Below are 25156 nucleotides of genomic sequence, written 5' to 3' on the forward strand. Positions count from 1 at the left end.
GTGACTCGGCGCCGCCGGGAAATGTAGTCTAGCTAAAACTGACCAATGGAGACCAAGAAGGGCTCGGATTGGCTGCTTGCCGGACGTGACGACAAAGAACAAGTCAGGGTCACCAAGATGGCTGCGCCCGGGTGAGCAGGCTTTCTGTACATAGGGGCTGGGACTGGCAGCGTGTTCTCTCTGGGTGTAATGAGCGCTGAGCCTTGTGGGAAGCCTTGGGGAGAGACCATTTCACAGCGGCAGAGGGGTGGTCGCTAATAAATATCTACTGATAATCCTTTGCCCCTCGGCAGGTGCTGATGGGAGAGAGTCCTGAGCAGAACCACTGACCCCTCCCTTACTATACCATGCTGCCCAGTCTGCTAGCGATCACTGCCCGGAGGCTGCGTGTATTCCCGGCGGCACTTTGCGCTCAGACGCGTCTCTATGCAGCCGCTGCTACCGGTAAGTGGCACCAGGGAGTGGAAAGGGAGAAAAGGGGATTTGCCAGTGCATTATACTCCTGTAAATATAAAAGCAATATGTCATTAAGGGATATATATATATCATGCTGTGTAAAAAGTGGAGTAAAACATCACCGGTGATGTTGTTTATAGCAGCCAATCAGATGCTTTGGTTTTCTAACTGTTGAAATGTAATTGCTGATTGGTTCCCCAGGGCAACATCACTGGTAATGTTTCACTCCACTTTTTACACAGCATGATAAATATACCCCTAAATATTCCATTTTCTGCTCATTTAAACCCTACTAGTCCCGCCCATGGGTTCCACTTCCAGCCCTACAGGGAACAGTAGCAGATCTAGTATAAACGGAGAGCTGTGATTGGCTGCCTGCCTCCTACTGAGCTTTTGGCAGAGACCATTAGGGCATGGCATTATGGGGGCCCATCAGACACATGGCGACACAAGGATGAGAACTGATTGAATGGGAAAGTGTCTTGGTGGGGGGTAGAAATCCTGCTGAAGAAAGGGGGCATTTTTAAAGCTAACAATAATCCCCCCCCCCCCATTTTTTTAAATTCCACCTCTCCAGTCTATACCATTCCTTTAGCTCTAATGTTACCTATTCCCCCAATTCAGTGTAGCTCCTTCCAAATGTCCTTCTCCAGAGCCCCCACTTATGCTGGACTTTTGTGCCTTCTCTCTTACTGCCCCCTCCGTGTTACTGCCCCCTCCGTGTTACTGCCCCCTCCGTGTTACTGCCCCCTCCGTGTTACTGCCCCCTCCGTGTTACTGCCCCCTCCGTGTTACTGCCCCCTCCGTGTTACTGCCCCCTCCGTGTTACTGCCCCCTCCGTGTTACTGCCCCCTCCGTGTTACTGCCCCCTTGGCCAGCTGCCACATCCGCACCCATTCTCTGCCCTTTAGCAGTGCAGTTGCCCTGAGGGGAAATGTATTACTGCTTGGATAGTGTGGGTATGAACCCAGTAGAATTCTGCATTTGGTACTGAGGCATCAGTCCAATGTCTTACTCTATTATTTATTGATTCAATTATTTTTTTTTTATGTTGCAGAAAGAAAGAAGTTCTATGAAAATGTCAGTATTTCCCATGGAGAAGGTAGGTTTCACACAGTCCTTTCCAGAGCTGCGCGTGTGGCTTTATCTGTATCTTTAAAGCACCCTGTGCGGGTGCTTGTACCCTCCTACAACTGACGCAGATGGCGACACATTCGGCAAACCTTATCCCAGGCTGGTGTTTATTTCACAGTTTTTTAAGTTACCTAAAACATAGCACTATAGCAACCACCATACAGGCCCGGACTGGCAATCTGTGGGTTCCGGCAAATGCCAGAGGGGCTGCTGTGAGATGCCATAGACCAGCGTTTTTCAACCACTGTTCCGCGGCACACTAGTGTGCCGCGAGATGTTGCCTGGTGTGCCGTAGGCAGGGCACCAATGTACTAGGGGGGCACTGCTCTTGGCACCAATGTACTAGGGGGGCACTGCTCTTGGCACCAATGTACTAGGGGGGCACTGCTGCTGGGCACCAATGTACTAGGGGGGCACTGCTGCTGGGCACCAATGTACTAGGGGGGCACTGCTGCTGGGCACCAATGTACTAGGGGGGCACTGCTGCTGGGCACAGAGTTAAATTTTTTAACATTTTCTAATGGTGGTGTGCCTCGTGATTTTTTTCATGAAACAAGTGTGCCTTTGCCCAAAAAAGGTTGAAAAACACTGCCATAGACAGTCACTATTTATTGGGCTGATGGGGGGCCTCTGTGTACTGGAAATACTAGTACCAGTCCAGACCTGCCTCCATACACCAGCATTGGTATAAGCAATATTGGTCAGAAGCAGTGACCCGGTGGCTGCACTTTCCTTCCTGCTTCCCATGCAGCCAGCCATTGGGCCCAATGAACAGATAAGTGCAGTTTGGCCACCCCTGTGTCTAAATAGAAGGGCATTTTGCCCTTGGGTCCGGCCGCATATAAGATGCCTATTCTGACCCCTTTCTTTTTGTAAATAGAAGGTTGAAATCTATAACCTTTAGCTTGTAAATGCAGCTACTGTCTCTTCCCTCCAGGGGGGTTTGAAATTAACCTGGATCGACGGAAGCTCAGGACGCCACAGGGGAAAATATTTACCGCTCCGAGTGAGGCTTTGGCCGTAGCTGTAGCTACAGAGTGGGACTGCCAGCGAGATGTGATCAAGTTCTACACCATGCACCTGGTAAGGATGCCCTTAAACCCCCACCTCTGCCAGCTTGTATTCATCCGCTAACTGTATTGCCTTCTCCCTGCAGACCACACTGTGCAACACGGCCTTGGATAACCCCACGCTAAGAAACAAGGAGCAGCTTATTACGGCAGCTCTGAAGTTTTTGGAGACTGACACAGTCTGGTGAGTGCCATGTATCCAGTTACTTGATCCATAAGCCTCCATTAGGATTAGATTCAATATCCGCTACTTACCTTATCCCCTGGGCTCTTCTGTAGTGACTTAACAAAGAGCCAGCAAATACACCTTCCATTTCCACATCCTTTGAACGGAAGGAGAGCAGCCATGGAACCAGCAGAGGGAGCCGCGATACAAACAAGTCTCCCTGTATAATTACATGCCATTTAGGCAATAAGATATTTGGTTTTGTATTGCAGTTACAGAGTAGAAGAGCCTCCGGGGCTGGTGGAGCTGCAGAGAAACGAGTGGGACCCAGTGATTGAATGGGCAGAAAAGAGGTCAGCTGACTGCAGACTGGGCAGAGCAATGTGTCACATTTCTATAAAGAAAAGCTCTACGTGTATATTCTTCTTCTTTATTCTCTTAATGTACTTTGGCTTTAGATACAACGTTGTGATTGGATCCTCCACAAGCATCCAGGGGCCCATCATACCAACAGAGACCAAAGATGTGTTTAGCCGTCATCTGGCATCCTACAATTCCTGGGGATTATTAGGTAATGGCAGATAAACTATATCCGTGTCACGTGACTCCGTGAGTTAGTGATGGGAGGTGCATCCCTGGGGGGCAGATTGGGGCTGTTCCTTTTGGATTTGGAAATGAAGACAAATGTATTTATACTACAGCAGACAAAGTGGTAATTGGGGTTCTCTGCTGTGCTGGAGGCTCTGGGCTTCTTTAAAGAAGAAATAAAGCATAAGACACTAGCTTGGGGCGGGGGGGATATGCCTATAAATACCATTTTTATATGCTGAAATCCAGCTGCAAAGCAGCTCTTCTCTTTCTGCATCATTTGAAATCCTGGCAGGGGAGGAGGGACTAAAACATTGATGTTACAAATTGTAACAATATCTCCACAGGTTACAGACAGCATGCAGGAACTGCAAAACCCACAATGCATTGCACTGTGATGTTCCTTTCCTTATTGACATCACATGAGCAGGGAATTGTGGGATTTGGAGGCTGCAGGCTGAGGACAGTCGTCTACTGTTACATTTTATTTGAATCTCAAAGTAGCCAGCCAGATCAGCAGGGGAACAGGGGGCGGGGCTTAGGCAACCGTTCCAAAATGTATTACATTACAAATCATGAAAAGGCTGCATATTTTTTAATTGATGTACAGTGGTGTGAAAAACTATTTGCCCCCTTCCTGATTTCTTATTCTTTTGCATGTTTGTCACACTTAAATGTTTCTGCTCATCAAAAACCGTTAACTATTAGTCAAAGATAACATAATTGAACACAAAATGCAGTTTTTAAATGAAGGTTTACGTTATTAAGGGAGAAAAAAAACTCCAAATCTACATGGCCCTGTGTGAAAAAGTGATTGCCCCCCTTGTTAAAAAATAACTTAACTGTGGTTTATCAATTTCAATTTTCAATTTCAATATCAATTTCTGTAGTCACCCCCAGGCCTGATTACTGCCACACCTGTTTCAATCAAGAAATCACTTAAATAGGAGCTACCTGACACAGAGAAGTAGACCAAAAGCACCTCAAAAGCTAGACATCATGCCAAGATCCAAAGAAATTCAGGAACAAATGAGAACAAAAGTAATTGAGATCTATCAGTCTGGTAAAGGTTATAAAGCCATTTCTAAAGCTTTGGGACTCCAGCGAACCACAGTGAGAGCCATTATCCACAAATGGCAAAAACATGGAACAGTGGTGAACCTTCCCAGGAGTGGCCGGCCGACCAAAATTACCCCAAGAGCGCAGAGACAACTCATCCGAGAGGCCACAAAAGACCCCAGGACAACATCTAAAGAACTGCAGGCCTCACTTGCCTCAATTAAGGTCAGTGTTCACGACTCCACCATAAGAAAGAGACTGGGCAAAAACGGCCTGCATGGCAGATTTCCAAGGCGCAAACCACTTTTAAGCAAAAAGAACATTATGGCTCGTCTCAATTTTGCTAAAAAACATCTCAATGATTGCCAAGACTTTTGAGAAAATACCTTGTGGTATTTAAAGTTTAACTAGTTTAAAAGTTGAACTTTTTGGAAGGTGGGTGTCCCGTTACATCTGGCGTAAAAGTAACACAGCATTTCAGAAAAAGAACATCATACCAACAGTAAAATATGGTGGTGGTAGTGTGATGGTCTGGGGTTGTTTTGCTGCTTCAGGACCTGGAAGGCTTGCTGTGATTGATGGAACCATGAATTCTACTGTCTACCAAAAAATCCTGAAGGAGAATGTCCGGCCATCTGTTCGTCAACTCAAGCTGAAGCGATCTTGGGTGCTGCAGCAGGACAATGACCCAAAACACACCAGCAAATCCACCTCTGAATGGCTGAAGAAAAACAAAATGAAGACTTTGGAGTGGCCTAGTCAAAGTCCTGACCTGAATCCTATTGAGATGTTGTGGCATGACCTTAAAAAGGCGGTTCATGCTAGAAAACCCTCAAATAAAGCTGAATTACAACAATTCTGCAAAGATGAGTGGGCCAAAATTCCTCCAGAGCGCTGTAAAAGACTTGTTGCAAGTTATCGCAAACGCTTGATTGCAGTTATTGCTGCTAAGGGTGGCCCAACCAGTTATTAGGTTCAGGGGGCAATTACTTTTTCACACAGGGCCATGCAGGTTTGGATTTTTTTTCTCCCTAAATAATAAAAACCCTCATTTAAAAACTGCATTTTGTGTTTACTTGTGTTATCTTTGACTAATAGTTAAATGTGTTTGATGATCAGAAACATTTTGTGTGACAAACATGCAAAAGAATAAGAAATCAGGAAGGGGGCAAATAGTTTTTCACACCACTGTATATTGCAAAGTGGCTTGAAATGATGTTTACTTTTCAGAAGCTTAAATTGTGTTTGGGTGAAGTTCCCCTTTAAGCTGATTCTCCTTACTTCCCCCCCACCCACCACCATCCAATACAGGTATCGAATTCATCATTTCTCAACTCAAGTCCCTTGTCCTGACTATGGGACTCATTGACCGACATCTGCCAGTGGAGAAAGCGGTTCTGCTGTCCCGTTTAGAAGAAGAGTACCAGGTAACTGCACTGATACGGCACGATCACTCCGAGGTTCTTACTCGCATAGGTGGGGCTCTGTGCTGTATATTCATGAGATGCTGGCTAATAAATAAAGCTTATGATGCACATATGTAATAATCACTCCGGCAGTTCCCGTTAGGCATGAGGTGACAATCAGACGGCGGTGTATTGATGATTAATTCACATATCCACAGCCGGGTGTAAATGATTCAGGTTCCCTTCTCTGCATAGTCCCCGGACAGATGCCTCTGCTTGTTTTAATCCCGTTCTGTTTGGTTCAGATCCAGCGATGGGGGAACGTGGAGTGGGCGCATGATTATGACCTGCAGGAGTTGCGTTCCCGCACAGCCGCTGGGACCCTCTTTGTACATCTGTGTTCTGAAAGCTCTACCATAAAACACAAGCTCCTGCAAGACTGAGCAAGGGGGACTGGATGCTCTTCTGTTCTGGGAAGCCATTGTATCCCACCTGAAACATCTGGACTAGTGAGGGGGAGACAGACGCCTCCTGGGATCGCAATGAGAGCACGATGACCAAGGCGATTGGCTGATTGAAATCCGAAATCTGATGTAGGACCAGGTGTCTTGTCTGGATGAGGATCACGTGCGAGCTCGGGATAAAACTAGTATGTCAGAGATGTCCAACATACATCTACCTTATGAACTACAACTCCCATTATTCCCAAAGAACTTTTGGCTGTTATTGGTTGCTGGAACTTTAAACACCAGAGATGTTGGAATGTCAGTTTTTTTCCACCATGCTTAATGGCAGCTCAGTGTTACCTCTATGGTAGGCATAAAGATTCCAGTCATTTTATGTGTGTTCCTTTTATTTATTGGTTCACGGCTGAGTATTTCAAAGCATTTCAGTCTTTGATTTGCAAGTCAAGGTCACGTGAACTGAGGGGTGGGGCAATTAATCTATACTTGCAACCTTCAAATGCACCAATGAGAACATCACAACGTGGGCTGAATGGCATCCCATGTACTAACTGTCAAGTTTAGGCTGCTGTTGATCCATGTCCCGATCTAAAATCGGAACCTGGGTCATTTTGGGGAGGTGACACAAATACATAACAAAAATAATTAAAAAAAAAAAAGTGGTTTCTGCTCAACTCATGTTATTAGAAATAACTCGAGGTCAAAGAGCAGCTATTGGGTTAGGGTATATTGCTTGGGGAGGGTAGTGCAAAAAGCCCCCCGGCTGTCACTGATATGGTCCAAGGCTGAAGGAAAGGCTCACATCTGTTCATGCAGCTCTAGGTTGTCCAGCTCATCCCGCAAGTGGTCGATGTATGTGGTGATCTCTAAGATTCTATTGCGGTTCCTTTGTATTTCATCTTTTTGGACCTAGCAGAAACCGGAGAGACTGGCGTTTATGGTACAAAGCTAAACCGTATGTACATTGTGTGTATTAAATGGAATCGGACTCACCTTTTGGATGAGGTTGTTAGCCCAGGTGTTCATTTTGGTGACCAGCTCATCCTCACGGTTATCGATTTTCAGTAGGTGGATATCATGGGAGGCACTGACCGCATTAATGACTGTGTCTTTGTCCACAAAGATCTGATGGGAATGTAAAGAGTATAGTCAGACCAACCCATAAAGCAAGATTGATCAAAAATTATACACTTTGCTCTTACCATCCTGATGTCATCTGTGATCTCATCATCCATCTCTCCCTTTAGCACTTTCTCTAGTAAGTTGATGGAAATCTCCAGGAGCTTCTCGTGATGATGATTCTCCAGGTCTCTGACCTGAGCCATTGTATACATAGAGGTTAAGGATTCATGGGACAACAAACCAGTCAGAGGGGAGCTGCTATGTCTGTGAACCTGGCACCCCAACTGAGCTTTGTGGGAAAGGAACACTTAACAGAAAGGAGTGGGGTTTGCACCTAAATTGTACAAACTGACCACATCACCAGAGGCACTGGCAGAGAATAGCTGGGGTATATGTACCTGGGTTTGAATTACAATGGAAGTTGTAACTTTGCCTTTGAGCACACAGTGATAACATAGGGAAGCTGACTGTGGATTCTGGCAAATGCCAGAGGGGCTGCTGTAAGATGCCATAGACAGTCACTATTAAGTGGGCTGGGGGGGGGCTGTTTGGGCCTCTGTGTACTTGAAATTCCAGGGCCTATTTTGAGTCTCAGGCTTGCTGGGTTTGTGTAGCTGGGTTTGCCCTAATATAGGAGGGAAGAGAGCTATGACTTTACATCTAGCATTAAACCAATCAGGGTACACCTACCTGGATCAGCCCTACCATGGGAGCAGATATGTTTGTATACCAGCCCTAAAGCACAGAGTAATGGCACACCCAGAACAGTGTAGATGGGGTACATGTGTATTTACCCCTACCATAAGGCTGATGCCACACGTGGCGTTTTTACGCGGCGTTTTTTCTCAGCCTAAAAACGCTGCACAAGCCACACATGGCGTTTTTCAGCCTAGAACTGGTGACGTAAGCAAATCCCGTTGCCATGGTGCTAATAGTGCGAAATAGCAAAAAACGCCGCGTATTTCCGCTAGGTCTGGCAGCTGCCTTTGCGTATCCATAGGAATAGCTTGCTTTGCAAGTACTGGCGTATTTCAGCCAACGCTTGAAAAATCCGTGCTTAGGCGTTTTCTAGCGTATTTCCGCTTTGTTTGGTTTGCTGCGCGTCTTTTCAAGCTATTTCTATGGATGATGATATCAGGCGTTTTTCAGCCGCCGAGAGAATTAGAAAATACGCAGCGTAAAAACGCCACGTGTGGCATCAGCCTAAGAGGAGTGAGGCTCGCTTGCAGCACAGGCATAAAGCACTAAGGCACAAAGTGAAATGTAGAGCTGTAACTGGCCAAATATGGGAAGCACCCCCCAATCGCATGGTGGAGCTTAGTGTACCATGGGTAGCATATGTGTCATCCTTAGCTGTCACTGATGCATTGTTTTCTAAAAGTTGTATAAGGAAGGAACTAATTTCTGAAAAAGGGGCGGTGTTTATTTCTTTTTTTGCTTCCTGCTCTCATGTATTCAACTGCTGAACCCCAAGGATATAGGCCCTGTACAGTTTCCAGGAATGCAGAAACCATGTCTGACACATTTCTTTCATACTCCTTTATGATTTCCTGAGGGAGAACAGAAGGTGGTCAGTGACAGCGATTCCCATATTACCAAGAGTGGAAGCCAAGGAGGAAGATAGTGGGAGTCATTCGGTACCTCTGTCTGGTCCACCAGCTGCAGTTCCAGGGTCATCAGTGAGTCCAGCAGCTTGTTGATGTCATCAATATACTGTGAGATTTTAAGGTCTAGGAAGTCCTGATTGCTGCTCTGTGAGAGTTCATTTAATATCTGAAAGCAGAGAAATGGGTCTGAATATCTGAATATCAATGGGGGGTTTGTTTGCAACTGGAGAAACTTTGTTCTAGCTGTGCACTCTGCTAAAGAAAAATGTTTTTTTTCCCCCTAACCTCCTCTCCTGAGCTCAGTTTAATCGTTACAGGGCACAAAGTAAGTTCTGCCTGTGTAAGCCTGCATTCTTCATTGCATGAACATTACAGCACACATATGTGCTGGTTGCAGATGTAAATGTCACTGAAGATGAGTGAAAATGGCCACTGGGTGAAAGCTGCTATTTGTTTTAGGAAAATAGGTTGGTGGGTTTGGGTGGGGGTGATGTGCCCAACTTATATAAATTGTAGGTAAATGTAGGGTTTACATGTCTTTTAATGGTGAGTTCCTCAACCTATCTATGTTTCTGGACACAACCAACACTGTCATGCTGTAAGTCACTGACATATTTCCCCTGCTCTCAGTGGCTGATTCCGACATGAGTCAGCACTTCCTGCTACACTGCACTACAAACATGCTTCATGGCTCAGTAAGGAAAGAAGTTCGGTTGAGGAAGCTCACTCATAAACCATTACTATGTTACAACTATAATAAAAAACTGATAAAAAGAATTCGTAAACATCCAGTACAGTGTGGCTACATGTTTGCATCGGAGGAGGCAGCTCACTCCGGTTCCTTTTAGCCTTACTTCTGAGTTCTTTTCAGTGAGTTCCTGGATTTTCTTGGCTCCTTGCTCCTGGTTTTCCCGTATGGCTTCCTGCATACACTCGTTAAACTCGAACGCCTCGGCCTCTCGCTTCTCATGTTGTTTCATGCCGTATTCAAATATATTTTGGCAGATTTCAATACACTTACTCCTGTACGTGAGATTCTGGTTAAGGATTAATTCCGGCCACTGCTATTGGCTATAAGCTGAACTGCATGGCATCAGCAAAGTGGCTGTTTGTTTGTAGTAATTTGGGAAATGACAGTAAATGGGCAAGGTCTATTATATGGTGGATAGTTATGTGCAGGCCGGCCTGACACCTGTGGGTTTACCCACGTGAAGCTTCCCCCTTTTTGCTTTCTGAGCACTCCTACTCTCTCCGACTACCATGATGTCAAAGAGGTGCCTACTGTACATGTCTGATTAATTTTAATTGGAGCAGAGGAAGTAAGTATGCCCAGTAGGCACTTCTTTGAGGGTTCCATAGTCAGAGAGAGAAGAAGGGCTCAGAAACCAAAAGGGGCCAAGCTTCACACTAGACAAGGTCTAAAAGAGCTGCAGTTCAGCTGCTTGTAACAGAGAAACAAAAGACATTGCTGATGGACTTTGTTCTTCTCTGGCATTTAATTGGGCCAGGGCCCATTAGGAGTAGGTCAGGCTGATCTTGGCGGTGATCATATAAAGAACAGCTATGTGTGGCCTATAAATAGATGCTGAATACATACCGCAATTCTTCAACAAATTAAGGATCCTACTGTAATGCAGCAAATGATTGTGCAGCAGTGGATTATGCTCTCAGTAAAGGATATGAGTCCATTAACTCTGCTACTCCAGGAAGGCCGGATAATTTTGTGCCATCAGCATCATCTGCGTACATGCTCTCAAACAGGAAGGGGCCATTCAGATTCTCCACATAAGCAGCCTTAGCAAGAAAAGAAATACAACTGCTTGTCAGCCATTCAGTGCAAGTATAATACATATGTATAATATATATATAATATATAATAAGATTCTAGCTATCGCTGGGGAGGGGGAAGTTAAACGTAAGTGTCATTTTAGTCCACATTTAGCTTTTGTAACCAAAAGCAACCAAGAAATTAGCTCTGGTTGGTTAAATGCAGTAAGATTTAAAATAATCGGTTGCTATGTGTTACTACTCTGGAGTAACAAAATAGGATTCGGATTCGGTTTGGTGTTCGGCCGAAACTTTCACGAAGGATTCGGGTTTTTCCCCAATTCCCAAACCAGTGGATTTGCTGCATCCCTAACATCCACAAGTGCAGTGAGTAAAGTGCAGTTGCCATGTTTTGTTCCCAGAATTGTAGCGTTATTGCAGTCACAAAGGGGCAATGCTCTTGACGCAATTACACTGCACCTACTGCAATTGCACCCCAAAATGAATGCAAGTGTGTGTGTGTGTGTGTTTATTCTCAAACTGGGCACAGTTGCAGCAAATATTTTCAATGTCTGTCTGCTTCATTTCTGGTGTTCGTCATGTGACTGATGTGCACAGCTATTCTTTTGGCACAAGTGAACTGCAACAATGGATGCAGGGCACTGAGGGAATCCTGGAGCTACCGCCTGGTCTGCATCAATAGGCGCAGCAGAACTCAATTGGGCAGGGAACGCAGAAAGGACTGAGCTGCACTGAGCGCAACTATAGGGATTACAAAGAGTGCATTTTGATGCAACTTACAACTGACTGGGGGGGGGGGGCATGGGGGCTGAAACTGCCCTTGTGATCGTACATGAGCCCTATAATGCCATATAAACAAAAAAATGCCTTTCCTTCTCCTTTAAAAGTAGATATGCATCACCCCAGATTTATGCTGATTCCTATTCAGGCCTCCAGTTTCCCCTTTAGTAGGGGCCAGAGAACACACACAGTTTGGGACCTTCTGGATTAGATGGTGGAATGGGAAATGTGGCACTTCAAGTCCTATGGCACATAGGGTATTTTGTGTAATAAATGGTCTGCTAAACAATATTAAAAGGGTCCTCAGAATTCCAAGTATATTTGCAATATACACTGGAAATATACAGTTATTTGTAAATATAACTGCTATGGATAGCAGTTTCTGTCTGTTTCCATTCTCTGCCCTGCTGGCAGCAGAACTGCATTTTCTTTCAATATACAAATGCAGTTTTCAGGTGGGGGTCCCCTTTAATTTGCAGAGCCACAGGACTGAAGTAGTTAAACAGTTGCAAGATGGTCTTTATATGTGTACCTTATGTAAATCCAACTCTCTCTGCTTCTGTTCCTCTTCTTCCTGCTTGCGCTTTTCCTGGTTCTCATTGTGAGTGATATCATCGATGGAGTACTGGTATTTCATTGTGGCCATCTCTCGCTAATGTATAACAGGGAACAGGCAGTTAGTGTGAAATTGGAGTGAACCACAGAAAAATTCTGCCACTCTCTATTCATTCCTATGTGATTTTAGAAGCATATTTATCAAATGGTGAGCTCTAAATTTGGACAACTCACTAACCCCCCAGTAGCAGGAACCTATAGCAACTATGGCTTTTAAACAGGTGACCAGCAAATACAACCTGCTGGTTGTTATGGGTTACTGCTCCTGGGCAAACTTGGTGCCTTTTATTACATATGGGGGTAAGGGTGCTAGTTCTTCTAGCTCAAATAACAACCATAGATCTGATCAATAGGACAACAGCCCAAAACATTTTGCTTACAATATTCTCATTTAGGAGCCTGAAGTCCAGATACGCCAGGTTTGGGAGGTGAGCCGCAATGAACAGTTTGTATTGGTCGTCTTCAGACAGTGGGTTCCCAGCAAGACTTAATGTACGTAACTGCTTGAACTTCCTTAAGTAGATTAGCTAGGAGGCAGGGAAAAGAAAGAACATTGTAAGTGCACTGTACTCATGTTTAATTTGTTAATATTGCTGCTTTCATAGTGCTGAGTAACTCAATGGCTAGCAGTCATCAGGATGATGATGACTTGTTATTGAAACACAACACTGCGGGGAAACACTTCATGGCAAGGTTGGACTGTGGTGTGCAGGGTTCCCAGTGGCTGCTGCCTCAGGCCCCCCCCCAAAAAGGCCCTCACCATGCACCCCCCAGGGGCCCCTGCCATATGCCCAACCCTCCTTTCTCCTGAGCATGCATATATTATACTTATCGTTGGGGCGTTTGGGGGAGATCAGTGGGGAAGCTCATGCAGGATCTTGTCTGGGTTTGTGGGGCCCACAGACCCAGTCCCACCCTGCTTAATGGCCAAATTAGAAATCTAATGAAAGTTTTGTCCGTTTAATTTTTCCTGGAAGAGATGCTAAAAACTCAGAAAGGGTATTTGCAAGCAGTAGGCAGGGCTGTGGGGTTGAATTCATGGAATTGAAGGATTTATGTACCCAAAAAGTTATTGTTCAGACAGCAATTTGAGCAACTTTAATGTATTCTGTGGCTTCACTTGACAAGCAGCCAAGAGAGCGGCACATCTGTTAGTTTTTAATAAACCACCTATAATAAAAAAGAAATCTGGCTATGGTTTCCTTCCTTACATTTTCCAGAGAGGTCAGATTGTTGTTGCCTAAGGATAAAACCTGTAGATTGCTCAGGGTGTCCATGTTTTCCACTACGGATATCCTATTGTTGTACAGGCTGAGGTCCTCCAGTTTGGTCAGCGCCTTTAGTCCTTCTATGACTTCTATATTGTTGAATGACAGATCTGCAGGACAAACAGCACGAGTCAGACACATGTTACAGTGAGAAAGTGCAGGCAGGCTGCCCCTATAAGGGACTGATCTTTCACTGTTTTACAGAAAATTACTAGGGCTTTCTGCCATCAGCGGCTCTCAGCACTTTGCATAGTAGGATGCCAGCCTATCCCCATCTGTTGGTGTGAAGCCAGCAAGTTGGTTGACTTTACAGGGAACTGCCTATGTGAGAGCACAGCTGTGATTGGCTACCCCAAAGGCCAGGGAGGTACACATGAAGAAAGCACTAGGGGCACCAGATGGGCAGATCAGGATCACAAGGTTCTTTGTTCTTTCCACTTACCAATGGATGCTACTGTGATTAATCTAAATTACATTTAACCCCCCTTATTCTTGCTTAGTTCTTTACCCCCGTATTACACCCTAATTTTACATTCCCCCCACTCCTTACCAAGCCAGACCAAATGCACCAAGGTGTCCAATCCACTTATCTTCTCGATGATGTTATTATCCAGCTGCAGCTTTGTGAGGCTGTTAAACTGCCACAGGTTATCTATTTTCAGAATGTCTGCAATAGATGAACAACCACATTACTGTAATACTCTCAACCTCTTACATATTTTATACATGGTTACAAAATAACTCTTGCAGATACTGGACAGCCAGTGGTATAACTAGTTGGCGCTGCCCCCCCCCCCCTCCAATATTACCTTATTGTGACTTTGATCCCCTGTGTGGTTTTACTCATTTATCCTCTGTGAGAGGGAGTGGAATTTATATTGAGTGTTGTTCCTTTATATAAATAAAGTATAAATACTGGCTGCACATGGGAATTACACAGCTGAAGCTGCTACCCTGACCTAGGAAGCATTGCCTTACTTTTGAAATCCAGGCGAAGGCTGCTGACGTGTTTAAAGTCTATCCCCTCCAGCTTGGCGATGCGACCAGCCTCCTCCTTAGGCCCTTGTTCCTCCACTGCGTTTCTGAGCATGTCATCATCGATGACATTGGGTTCCATTGTATCGTACAGGCTGCTCATTTTCTGTAACAGACAGAGAAGCCACATAAAGTCATGGAGGTTATTGTAAATCTGCATCTGGAGCCTGTTCGTCCTGGTTTAAAGGGACACAAGGGAGACAAAGAGCCAGACCTGGAATTTTTAGCACTATACTAAATATACAGAAATAAGGTTGCCACCAGAAAAGGCACAGTCAGGCTGAACTTCCAGGCTACCAAGGAATATCAGAGTTTGCCCCAGTCCCAGCAGACTCATAGCACAGCCCCCTGACACTTGATGGCCCAATGCCAGTGGTTCTGTGTGCGCATAAGGTATCTCTGCAAGTCATGTCAGTAGACAGAAAGAGTTTGCATTTGTACCAATACTGTATAGTAAAGCTGGCCATACATGTGGCGATCTGACGATGTTTCGTGCTACCACCGATATATATATATATATATATAGGACATTAAGACATTCTGTGCATTAAGCTACCAAGCAATGCAACCTCATTGCACCCCCGCCTAATGGTTAAGATCTTAGTGGTGAGCACAACTTTCCCTTGTTTGCTATAGTTTATACAGGAGTAGTGGCCAGCTCCATGTTGTAGCTCCTACCCTTCCCAGCTACAGTCAGGTGATCCCAATGGGCCAATAAAAGAGCAGCCATTTGGGGGGGTTTTAACCTTGAAAGCAAGCACATTGCAGGTAAAACTCAGTCCCTTTGTTAAATGTATATGGAAGCAGTAAAATTCTTAATGAATCAGATAAGTCAATTATAAATATTTGTAAAGAATTATAAACTACAAACCATATAATAGTAATATATATATATATATATATATATATATATATATATATATATATATATATATATATATATATATATAAAATATACAAAATAGCAATATATAGCAATTATATATATATATATATATATATATATATATATATATATATATATATATATATATATATATATAAAATAGCACTAATAGTATATTGTATTACATATAATAATAATAAAAGACAGAGCTACCTGTTATTTTATAATATACGAATCTCCTCACAAGTAGTGATGGAGCGCGTCTCTGTTGCTAAGGGCAACAAATACGTCACTTCCGGAAACTTGTTTGTTTCGCGCTCAGAACGTTCACATAAAGATTTCGCATTCAATTCCAGCCTTAACCAATCGGGGTAGACAAGATTGACGTGTTTGGGAGGCGGAGCCAGGTTGAACAATAACTCAGCGAGATAGAATATGAACAGGTGCCGGATAGTAGCAAGGCCGGGATTGGCTGTAACTGCTGGTCATTGACCAACCTACTTATTTAGCAAGCAGAGCGTCATAAGTGATGATAGACGGATCGGGAATCCAATCAAATCTGTAACTTTGCCTCAGCCGTGAAGGGCTGATGTTTTAAGCCGGTGATGGACACATCCGCTATCCAATAGACATTATCCTTTTGCAGTTGTGTCCAATGGGCTGGGAGATTAGGTGGAGCCCTTCGTTTACTGTGTGAGGGCTATCTAGGCCGGGTGTTTGTTGTCATCAAGATGGAGTTTCTTCTGGGGAACCCGTACAGCACCCCTGTGGGGCAATGCATTGGTAAGGGGCTATTTTACTTGGGCTGGTACCGACTGGGGGTCTTATTGGCTAGTGGGTATCCTTGAGCTTAGTGCAACCTGTCACCTTGGTCATCTGTTTATGCTGCCAGGCTGTGTTATTGGCCTCCCTGTACTTACTCCCTGGGTCTGCCACTGGCCTGTCTCCTGTATGTGTGATTTCTGCCTGCAGTACTGGCCTGTATGTGTGTATGTGCTGCCTGCTGTATTCCCTCTCTGTACCTACCCCCTGTATGTGCTGCCTGCTGTATTCCCTCTCTGTACCTACCCCCTGGGTGTACTGCTTGCTGTATTCCCTCTCTGTACCTACCCCCTGGGTGTACTGCTTGCTGTATTCCCTCTCTGTACCTACCCCCTGTATGTGCTGCCTGCTGTATTCCCTCTCGGTACCTACCCCCTGGGTGTACTGCTTGCTGTATTCCCTCTCTGTACCTACCCCCTGGGTGTACTGCTTGCTGTATTCCCTCTCTGTATTTACCGCCTGGGTTTGCTGCCTGCTGCACTGTCCTGTCTCCTGTATGTGTGTGTGCTGCCTGCAGTACTGGCCTGTATGTGTGTGTGCTGCCTGCAGTACTGGCCTGTATGTGTGTGTGCTGCCTGCAGTACTGGCCTGTATGTGTGTGTGCTGCCTGCAGTACTGGCCTGTATGTGTATGTGCTGCCTGCAGTACTGGCCTGTATGTGTATGTGCTGCCTGCAGTACTGGCCTGTGTTCTGTATGTATGAGTGCTGCCTGCAGTACTGGCCTGTATGTGTGTGTGCTGCCTGCAGTATTGGCCTGTATGTATGAGTGCTGCCTGCAGTACTGGCCTGTATGTGTGTGTGCTGCCTGCAGTATTGGCCTGTATGTGTGTGTGCTGCCTGCAGTATTCCCTCTCTGTACCTACCCCCTGGGTGTACTGCTTGCTGTATTCCCTCTCTGTACCTACCCCCTGGGTGTACTGCTTGCTGTATTCCCTCTCTGTACCTACCCCCTGGGTGTACTGCTTGCTGTATTCCCTCTCTGTACCTACCCCCTGGGTGTACTGCTTGCTGTATTCCCTCTCTGTACCTACCCCCTGGGTGTACTGCTTGCTGTATTCCCTCTCGGTACCTACCCCCTGGGTGTACTGCTTGCTGTATTCCCTCTCGGTACCTACCCCCTGGGTGTACTGCTTGCTGTATTCCCTCTCTGTACCTACCCCCTGGGTGTACTGCTTGCTGTATTCCCTCTCTGTACCTACCCCCTGGGTGTACTGCTTGCTGTATTCCCTCTCTGTACCTACCCCCTGGGTGTACTGCTTGCTGTATTCCCTCTCTGTACCTACCCCCTGGGTGTACTGCTTGCTGTATTCCCTCTCTGTACCTACCCCCTGGGTGTACTGCTTGCTGTATTCCCTCTCTGTACCTACCCCCTGGGTGTACTGCTTGCTGTATTCCCTCTCTGTACCTACCCCCTGGGTGTACTGCTTGCTGTATTCCCTCTCTGTATTTACCACCTGGGTTTGCTGCCTGCAGTACTGGCCTGTGTTCTGTATGTATGAGTGCTGCCTGCAGTATTGGCCTGTATGTGTGTGTGCTGCCTGCAGTATTCCCTCTCTGTACCTACCCCCTGGGTGTACTGCTTGCTGTATTCCCTCTCTGTACCTACCCCCTGGGTGTACTGCTTGCTGTATTCCTTCTCTGTACCTACCCCCTGGGTGTACTGCTTGCTGTATTCCCTCTCTGTACCTACCCCCTGGGTGTACTGCTTGCTGTATTCCCTCTCTGTACCTACCCCCTGGGTGTACTGCTTGCTGTATTCCCTCTCTGTACCTACCCCCTGGGTGTACTGCTTGCTGTATTCCCTCTCTGTACCTACCCCCTGGGTGTACTGCTTGCTGTATTCCCTCTCTGTATTTACCGCCTGGGTTTGCTGCCTGCAGTACTGGCCTGTATGTATGAGTGCTGCCTGCAGTACTGGCCTGTATGTATGAGTGCTGCCTGCAGTACTGGCCTGTATGTGTGTGAGTGCTGCCTGCAGTATTGTCCTGTATGTGTATGTGTGTGTGCTGCCTGCAGTATTGGCCTGTATGTGTGTGTGCTGCCTGCAGTATTCCCCCTCTGTACCTACCTCCTGGGTGTGCTGCCTACTGTATGGTCCTGTCTCCTGTATTTTTGCTGCCTGCTGTATGGTCCTGTCTCCTGTATGTGTGTTGCATCTCTGTACTTGCACTCTGTGTGTGCTACCTGCATTATTGGCTTGTCCTCTGTGTGTGCTGCCTGCTGATATCTGCTTTATTGGCCTGCTCTTCTCTGTATCTGTGCCTTGTGTGTGTGTGTGTGTGTGTGTGTGCAGCCTGAATTATTGGCCTGTCCCTTCTTTTTTTTTTCTCCTTGCAACATTGGCCTGTCCCTTGTGTGTCCAGACTGGCAATCTGTGTATTCGGGAAATGCCAGAGGGGCTGCTGTAAGATGCCATAGACAGTCACTATTTATTGGGCTGCTGTGGGGCTGTTTGGGACCCTGTGTACTTGAAATGTGAGGCCAGGTCTGCTTCTGTGTATATGATACACATATATCCCTATTATACACAGCACAAAACCTACTGCGTTAAAGGATAAATAAACCTTTAAAATAAGTGAATGTGAAATGGATGACAGTGCTGTTTTGGGCACTTGCAATTTACATTTATTATTTATTTTTTAATTTTGAGATATTAAGGGTTAAAGTACTGTCAGTATGAATGCATTTTGTCACAAGCATGCCCCCTGCTGGTCAGTTTCTCACCACAATGTTGTCAAGGTTGTTAATACAGAACGAAAGAACGAGGGCTGATCTGCTGTTCTTATGGTTAGGCAAAACATTAGTATCTTCAGATAACACTGCTAATGTCCTTGGCAAGATTGTAGTGAGAAACTGACCAGCAGGTGACAAAATGCATTCATACTGACAGTACTCTCACCCTTATTATCTAGGAATTAAAAATAAATACATAATGAATGTAAATTGAAAAAGTGCTAGGAATAGCACTCTCATCAATTTCATGTTCACTTATTATGTAACCATAGAGAGACACAGGGAGTTATACAGGTCAGACAACTAATATTAAGGACTGAAGGATTCTGTGCCCATATAAAGGCACAAGGCTGCAGGCTGAGTTATACAGGGAACTCTGAGTATCACTCATGTATTATAAGGGATAACGTACCCCCTACTGTAAATGATAAGGATATTAGCAGTCACTGAGGGGTTCTGTGCCCATATAAAGGCACAAGGCTGCAGGCTGAGTTATACAGGGAACTCTGAGTATCACTCATGTATTATAAGGGATAATGTACCCCCTACTGTAAATGATAAGGATATTAGCAGTCACTGAGGGGTTTTGTGACCATACTTTATTTTTGATGAACAAATTCTTGTGGGTAATGTGATGCAAATGATCTCACTAAACATTGTTTATAAGAATATAAGTGGCAGCATATTGATGGTGTTGGAGTATTACACACACACTAGGAGGCCCTATGAGAAGCCGATACCCAGAAGGGAACAGTAACACTAATGGTGCCTGAGTGTTCTAATGTTGGATATCGGAGGAAGTCAGGGAATGCATTTGTGAATGACAGGAAGTTGCAGTAATAGAAGTGTCTCTTGTGTGTTACATAGTAATTATTATAATAGAGCACTCTCAGTGCGCATCTGTCACTCCCCTGCCTCTCGGCTGTACCTGTCCATTTCACTGTCTGCATCCGTTCTCTGCTTCTGGTTTGTAATCTCTCAGGACCTGTCATGCGTGTGTCTGCCTCTGTGTACCTAATATTACCTTCCCATCTACTCAGAGCCTGTTATCCACCTGTCTCATCTCTGTACCTGTCTGTCTCATCTCTGTACCTGTCTGTCTCATCTCTGTACCTGTCTGTCTCATCTCTGTACCTGTCACTGGGCGCTTTATCCGCTTTGCATCCATTCGCCTGTAATGACTTCTTGTAACCCACATGTATCCCAGAGGCCAACCTGTTGCCCGAACCTATGCCGCGGCCCATAATGCCTTTAATGCTGTCCTGACTGGTCAGGCCAAACAGATCTCATTAGGTGACCTTGGCAAACAAGGGGATCATTCTCTGTAGCGCCAGCTTAATTCTAAAGCAGGAAGGGTGATCTTATTCACGTTCCTATTGTCTGTACTTGGCATCTGTACGAGTTACTGGAATCGGTTCATTCAGGCTAAGAGGAAAAAACACATAGCAGAAGTCTGGTCTGCACTTTGAATGGACACAGGGGAAATGTAAAGGAATACTGTCATGTTTTTTCAAAAGCATCAGTTAATAGTGCTTCTCCCGCAGAATCCTGCATTGTAATCTGTTTCTCAAAAACACAGATTTTTTTTTATATTTAATTTTGAAATGTCACATGGGGCTAGCCATATTCTTCATTTCCCAGGGTGCCACAGCCATGTGACCTGTGCTTTGATAAACTTTAGTCACACTTTACTGCTGCGCTGCACGTTGGAGTGATATCCGCCCCACCCCCCCCCCAGCAGTCGATCAGCAGAACAATGGGAAGGGAGCAAGATAGCAGCTCTCAGTAGGTATCAGAATAGCACTCAATAGTAAGAAATCCAAGTCCGGCTTGGGACTCCTCCAGTTACATGTGAGTAGGAGAAACAATAGGTTAGCTGAAAGCAGTTCTAATGTGTAGTGCTGGCTCCTTCTGAAAGCTCAGACTCAGGCACAATGCACTGAGTAATATTGGCGCCTACACACCAATATTACAGCTAAAATAAAATTATAAATGCCAGAGTAAATTATTTTCTATGTAACAGTGTAATTTAGAAATAAAAATACCCCATAAAAATCATTACCAAATCCCTTTATATGTGTGCTCTACGCCTTCTTTCAGACTCTATTTAATCTCCACTGCTGGTTCAGACTCTTGAAACAATGTATCTCTCATCAGTTGTGAATCTCTGTATTAACGGATTGCATAGCCATGAATTTTGTGCAAAGTGGCCATGTTTTCAGGCTCCTAAAGGGGTGCAGTGAACTGTGTGTTTATTACATCTGTCACCGTATTGATTCATGTTTTGCTGAGTTCCGGGGCAGTTAATACCCTGGATACCCAGTAGGTTGACTGCCCCTATAATTATTTTGGCAAGTATTTAAGTGTTTTGGATTATGCTCATTCCTGGGCTTAGGGCTAATAAGCCTCTAGGCTGTTTAATTGGTGCAGAGATGAATGTTAGCTCTTCAGGATCACAAACAGAATCCTCTCTACACGGGTGTGTAACCATCCAGACAAATGGATTTCCGTTTACCCGGTGCCCTTGCCTGTAGGATTTATGAGTTATTGCCAGGGACGTATGGTAGACATGCCAAATGAGCTATTGGCGTTTTAAAGTCTGCAGAGAAGCAGCATATTGCTGTGAGACTGCTTGTACCCCACTTGCCCCTTCTGTGCCCCTCTTGTGGGTTTGGTATGTATGTATATTGCTTCACTGCCATATTTTTTCATCATTTATGGTTTTTGGATTATTTAGCTTTTTGTTTAGCAGCTCTCCAGTTTAGAATTTTGGTAGGTATGTGGTTGCTAGGGTCCAATTTAACCTAGCAACCAGGCAGTGGTTTGAAAGCAAGACAGGAATATGAATAGAGGAGGGTACAAATAGAAACATAAGTAATAAAAAGTAACGATAACAGTAAAAGTGTAGCCTCAAGAACATAAGTTAAAAGGAGAATTTAACCTTAAGTTAACTTCTAGTAGTGACCGTTCTAAGCAGTTTTTCAATTGGTCTTCATTATTTATTTCTTATAGTTTTTTGATTATTTGCCGTCTTCTTTTAACTCATTGCAGCTCTCAAATGGGGTCGCTGACCCCGGCAGCCAGAAAACTATTGTTGCCTGAGGCTACAGTTTTATTGTTACTTTTCATAACTTATTTTTGTATTCAGGCCCTCTCCTATTCATATACAAGTCTGTCGTTCAAACCACTCCCTGGTTGCTAAGGGACTGTAGCAACCAGATAGCTGCTAAAACTCCAAACTGGAACTACTAAACCAGAAGTGAAATAATAAAAAAAAAACTACAAATAAAAAATGAAGACCAATTGCAAACTCAGAATGTCACTCTCTACATTATACGCAAAGGTGAACCAATATTTTATATTAATATTGTCTTATTCAGGGGCAGGGTGGGATTTGTAGCCACGGGTGCCCCATCCCAAATTAAGGTTAACACTCGGCAAAAACTGAACAAATGGGCAGAAGGATGACAGAGGGGGGCAGTAACATTTGGAGGCATGTTTTTGCATTGTGGAGGCGGGGTTATGACATCAGAGGTGGTTATCGGCCAGATTATTTGGTTTTCACAAAACTGAAACCCCATCGGGCAGTTGTGACCCGAACAGCACAAAGGAAAAGCAGACAGTTCGGGTCAAACTGAACAGGTGGCAGCCCAATCCCAAATGCAACTTATTATGGCTATTTCTGCACCCCTTGCCCATTGAGGGATTGAATACTCTACATGCCTGTGCCTTGGCTCTGCTCTTGTACACAGATGCCCCTGGCCCCCAGTGTTGTTGCATATCCAGTCAGTGGACGGTGGGGGAAAAGCTGCTACAACTCATTGAGGGCTGCATTAGGGTGTGGTGCTCCTACAATGGGACTACTATGGGATCTGATCATTAGCCGGGGGCTAAAGGTTTTGATAAGCCCAAATTGACCCCCCAAGGGAGCTGCTCTTTTAATGTGTGGCCCTTTAGTTCTAGTCCCAGGTGAAACAGTGAGCGGAGATGAGTAGGAAGGTACATGAGCAGTAGTAGCGCAGTAGTAGCACATACCCTCGGGGCTGGGGCTTCTGCACGTGTCCCATCTCCCCGGTGCAGCCCAGGGATTCATTAGAGTAACAGCCCTGACATTCTGCTTCACTAATCACATCTGCCTGCACTGAGGAACAGCAGTAATTATGTGCAATATGCAGCCATCAAGCAATTAGCAACTGGCTAACCCTTCTGTCTCATTGCACGGAGCCTAAGGGAGATACACTTCCGCCATTTACACAGTGATTCTTACCCTATAGGTCGGCCAGGGACCCAGTGACCCCCCACCTCTGTGGCCCCTGTGCTACTTCATAATTGACTTCTGATTATCTCTAAGGCACAATAGTCACTAGAGTCCTGTCCAAAACCAATTTTTGATACCCGAACAGGACCCGCAACCCACATTTCTAACTGCTTGGACCCACTACTAGACCCGACCCGCAACTGCCTTATCCACAACCTATTCTGTGACCTGCAGACCACCATTAAACAGAAAGTGCTGGTGCTGCAAACTGGAAGTGACACCATCAGAAGTGGGGCAGGGTAAAAAAAGGGGTGAAGGGGGGTAGTTTATGCAGAGCTCACTATCACTAGTTAAACTACCTAAGCTAATTAATGCAAAGATAGAGTGAAAGCCAATTTAAATAAAAGAAGATATGTTTTTTTTTCATTAAAATAATGGGCAAAATTTCTATATAGGTGTATCCTACCTGTTTAATGCTTGTTTTTCCTCTTAGCAAAGGTATGTGCTTTTATTTATAGTATTATGGGTCCCACCCAAGCAGGAATGCAGATTACTGCATATAGATAGGGATCTGATTAGTACACTAACACTGCCTTGGACTTTGTACTCACTACCAGCTTTGGTCTGAGTCCGACTGAACTGATTCTCCCTATATGTATGTGTGTATATATATATATATATATATATATATATATATATATATATATATGTGGGCTGTGTTTGGGGCCTGTGTTTTATCAGTAAGAGACAGGCTTGGGCGTACATACATTTTAGGCATCCTCAGTCCAGACAATTAGACATTTTGCTAATGTCCCTCTGCCCTTCATTCTGTACAAAGCAATATTCCCGTGACACAAGCTATTATATATTAGGCATGTTCAGGCAAATGTTAATGGGGTAAGACGCTTTCCTCAGTACAGACAGGGGCTCTTGGGACCTATAATAGATGACATTAAGCACACTCCATTTATCTCACAACAACCAGTACCGCTGTGCTTGCATTGCAGAGTAAGGTTCTCACAGAGATGGTTTATTGATATCCTTATAGGTAGTACACAATGTCTGCATCATCATGGCCGAAGGCTCCATTGGCTGCCTGCTAAACTTTCTTCTCTATTAATAGTGTATTACTAAAGGGATTCTAAGGTGTCGAGCTTGATATAGGGTAGGACGAATTGGTACCTATTGTATTGTAGCAGTGGGAGAAGGGACTGTGGCTGTGGGATAGCAGGTATAGTAGGGAGAGATGGTGCCTATAGTAGCAGTGGGGGATAATAGCCTCTGGGAAGGGACTGGGGCTGTGGGATAGCAGGTATAGTAGGGAGAGATGGTGCCTATAGTAGCAGTGGGGGGATAATAGCCTCTGGGAAGGGACTGTGGCATAGCAGGTATAGTAGGGAGAGATGGTGCCTATAGTAGCAGTGGGGGATAATAGCCTCTGGGAAGGGACTGGGGCTGTGGGATAGCAGGTATAGTAGGGAGAGATGGTGCCTATAGTAGCAGTGGGGGGATAATAGCCTCTGGGAAGGGACTGGGGCTGTGGGATAGCAGGATAGTAGGGAGAGATGGTGCTTAGAGTAGCAGTGGGATAATAGCCTCTGGGAAGGGACTGGGGCTGTGGGATAGCAGGTATAGTAGGGAGAGATGGTGCCTATAGTAGCAGTGGGGGGATAATAGCCTCTGGGAAGGGACTGGGGCTGTGGGAGAGCAGGTATAGTAGGGAGAGATGGTGCCTATAGTAGCAGTGGGGGGATAATAGCCTCTGGGAAGGGACTGGGGCTGTGGGAGAGCAGGTATAGTAGGGAGAGATGGTGCCTATAGTAGCAGTGGGGGGATAATAGCCTCTGGGAAGGGACTGTGGCTGTGGGATAGTAGGGAGAGATGGTGCCTATAGTAGC

General features: G+C 45.1%; 3 protein-coding genes across 9 annotated transcripts in view; 2 read left to right on the forward strand and 1 right to left on the reverse strand.

The window, feature by feature from the left end:
• The first annotated feature begins 32 nt into the window (after positions 1-32).
• On the forward strand, positions 33-6719 carry atpaf2 (ATP synthase mitochondrial F1 complex assembly factor 2). Of its 2 annotated transcripts, XM_012970254.3 has the most exons (9): positions 33-131; positions 294-444; positions 1514-1558; positions 2528-2673; positions 2747-2844; positions 3099-3179; positions 3285-3397; positions 5785-5900; positions 6185-6719. In XM_012970254.3, exons 2-9 carry the CDS (start codon positions 348-350, stop codon positions 6320-6322), a joined length of 834 nt encoding a protein of 277 aa, XP_012825708.1. In that variant the 5' UTR covers positions 33-131; positions 294-347; the 3' UTR covers positions 6323-6719. The 2 variants fall into 2 exon arrangements, with proteins under 2 accessions (XP_012825708.1, NP_989036.1); NM_203705.1 differs by lacking the exon at positions 33-131 and having other exon boundaries at positions 164-444.
• A 153-nt stretch (positions 6720-6872) lies between these two features.
• Positions 6873-15676, reverse strand: drc3 (dynein regulatory complex subunit 3). The gene is given in 13 exon segments (NM_001130360.1): positions 6873-7252; positions 7337-7468; positions 7546-7669; positions 8945-9015; positions 9107-9238; positions 9927-10101; positions 10754-10866; positions 12173-12292; positions 12636-12782; positions 13467-13633; positions 14074-14190; positions 14502-14664; positions 15658-15676. Coding segments are annotated over 12 exon segments (1569 nt in total). The 5' UTR covers positions 14662-14664; positions 15658-15676; the 3' UTR covers positions 6873-7141.
• A 332-nt stretch (positions 15677-16008) lies between these two features.
• Positions 16009-25156, forward strand: part of tom1l2 (target of myb1 like 2 membrane trafficking protein) — a 31898-nt gene continuing 22750 nt past the window's right edge. For 3 of the 6 annotated variants that reach the window (XM_004918078.4, XM_002935838.5, XM_004918079.4), the window contains exon 1: positions 16009-16227. In XM_004918078.4, the coding sequence (XP_004918135.1) occupies positions 16176-16227 (52 nt within the window). In that variant the 5' untranslated portion in view covers positions 16009-16175. The remainder of the gene's footprint in view (positions 16228-25156) is intronic. The other 3 variants (XM_004918080.4, XM_012970885.3, XM_031892926.1) reach the window with 1 other exon arrangement.

The sequence above is a fragment of the Xenopus tropicalis genome, chromosome 9 (assembly GCF_000004195.4).
Source record: "Xenopus tropicalis strain Nigerian chromosome 9, UCB_Xtro_10.0, whole genome shotgun sequence".
Lineage (NCBI taxonomy): Eukaryota > Metazoa > Chordata > Amphibia > Anura > Pipidae > Xenopus > Xenopus tropicalis.

Excerpts from the sequence above, each read along its gene's own strand:
- atpaf2 (XM_012970254.3), top strand. The coding sequence starts at position 348 with ATGCTGCCCAGTCTGCTAGCGATCACTGCCCGGAGGCTGCGTGTATTC. Across the intron at positions 2,845-3,098 it reads TTGGAGACTGACACAGTCTG|TTACAGAGTAGAAGAGCCTC; the intron begins GTGAGTGCCATG and ends TTTGTATTGCAG. Across the intron at positions 3,180-3,284 it reads ATTGAATGGGCAGAAAAGAG|ATACAACGTTGTGATTGGAT; the intron begins GTCAGCTGACTG and ends CTTTGGCTTTAG.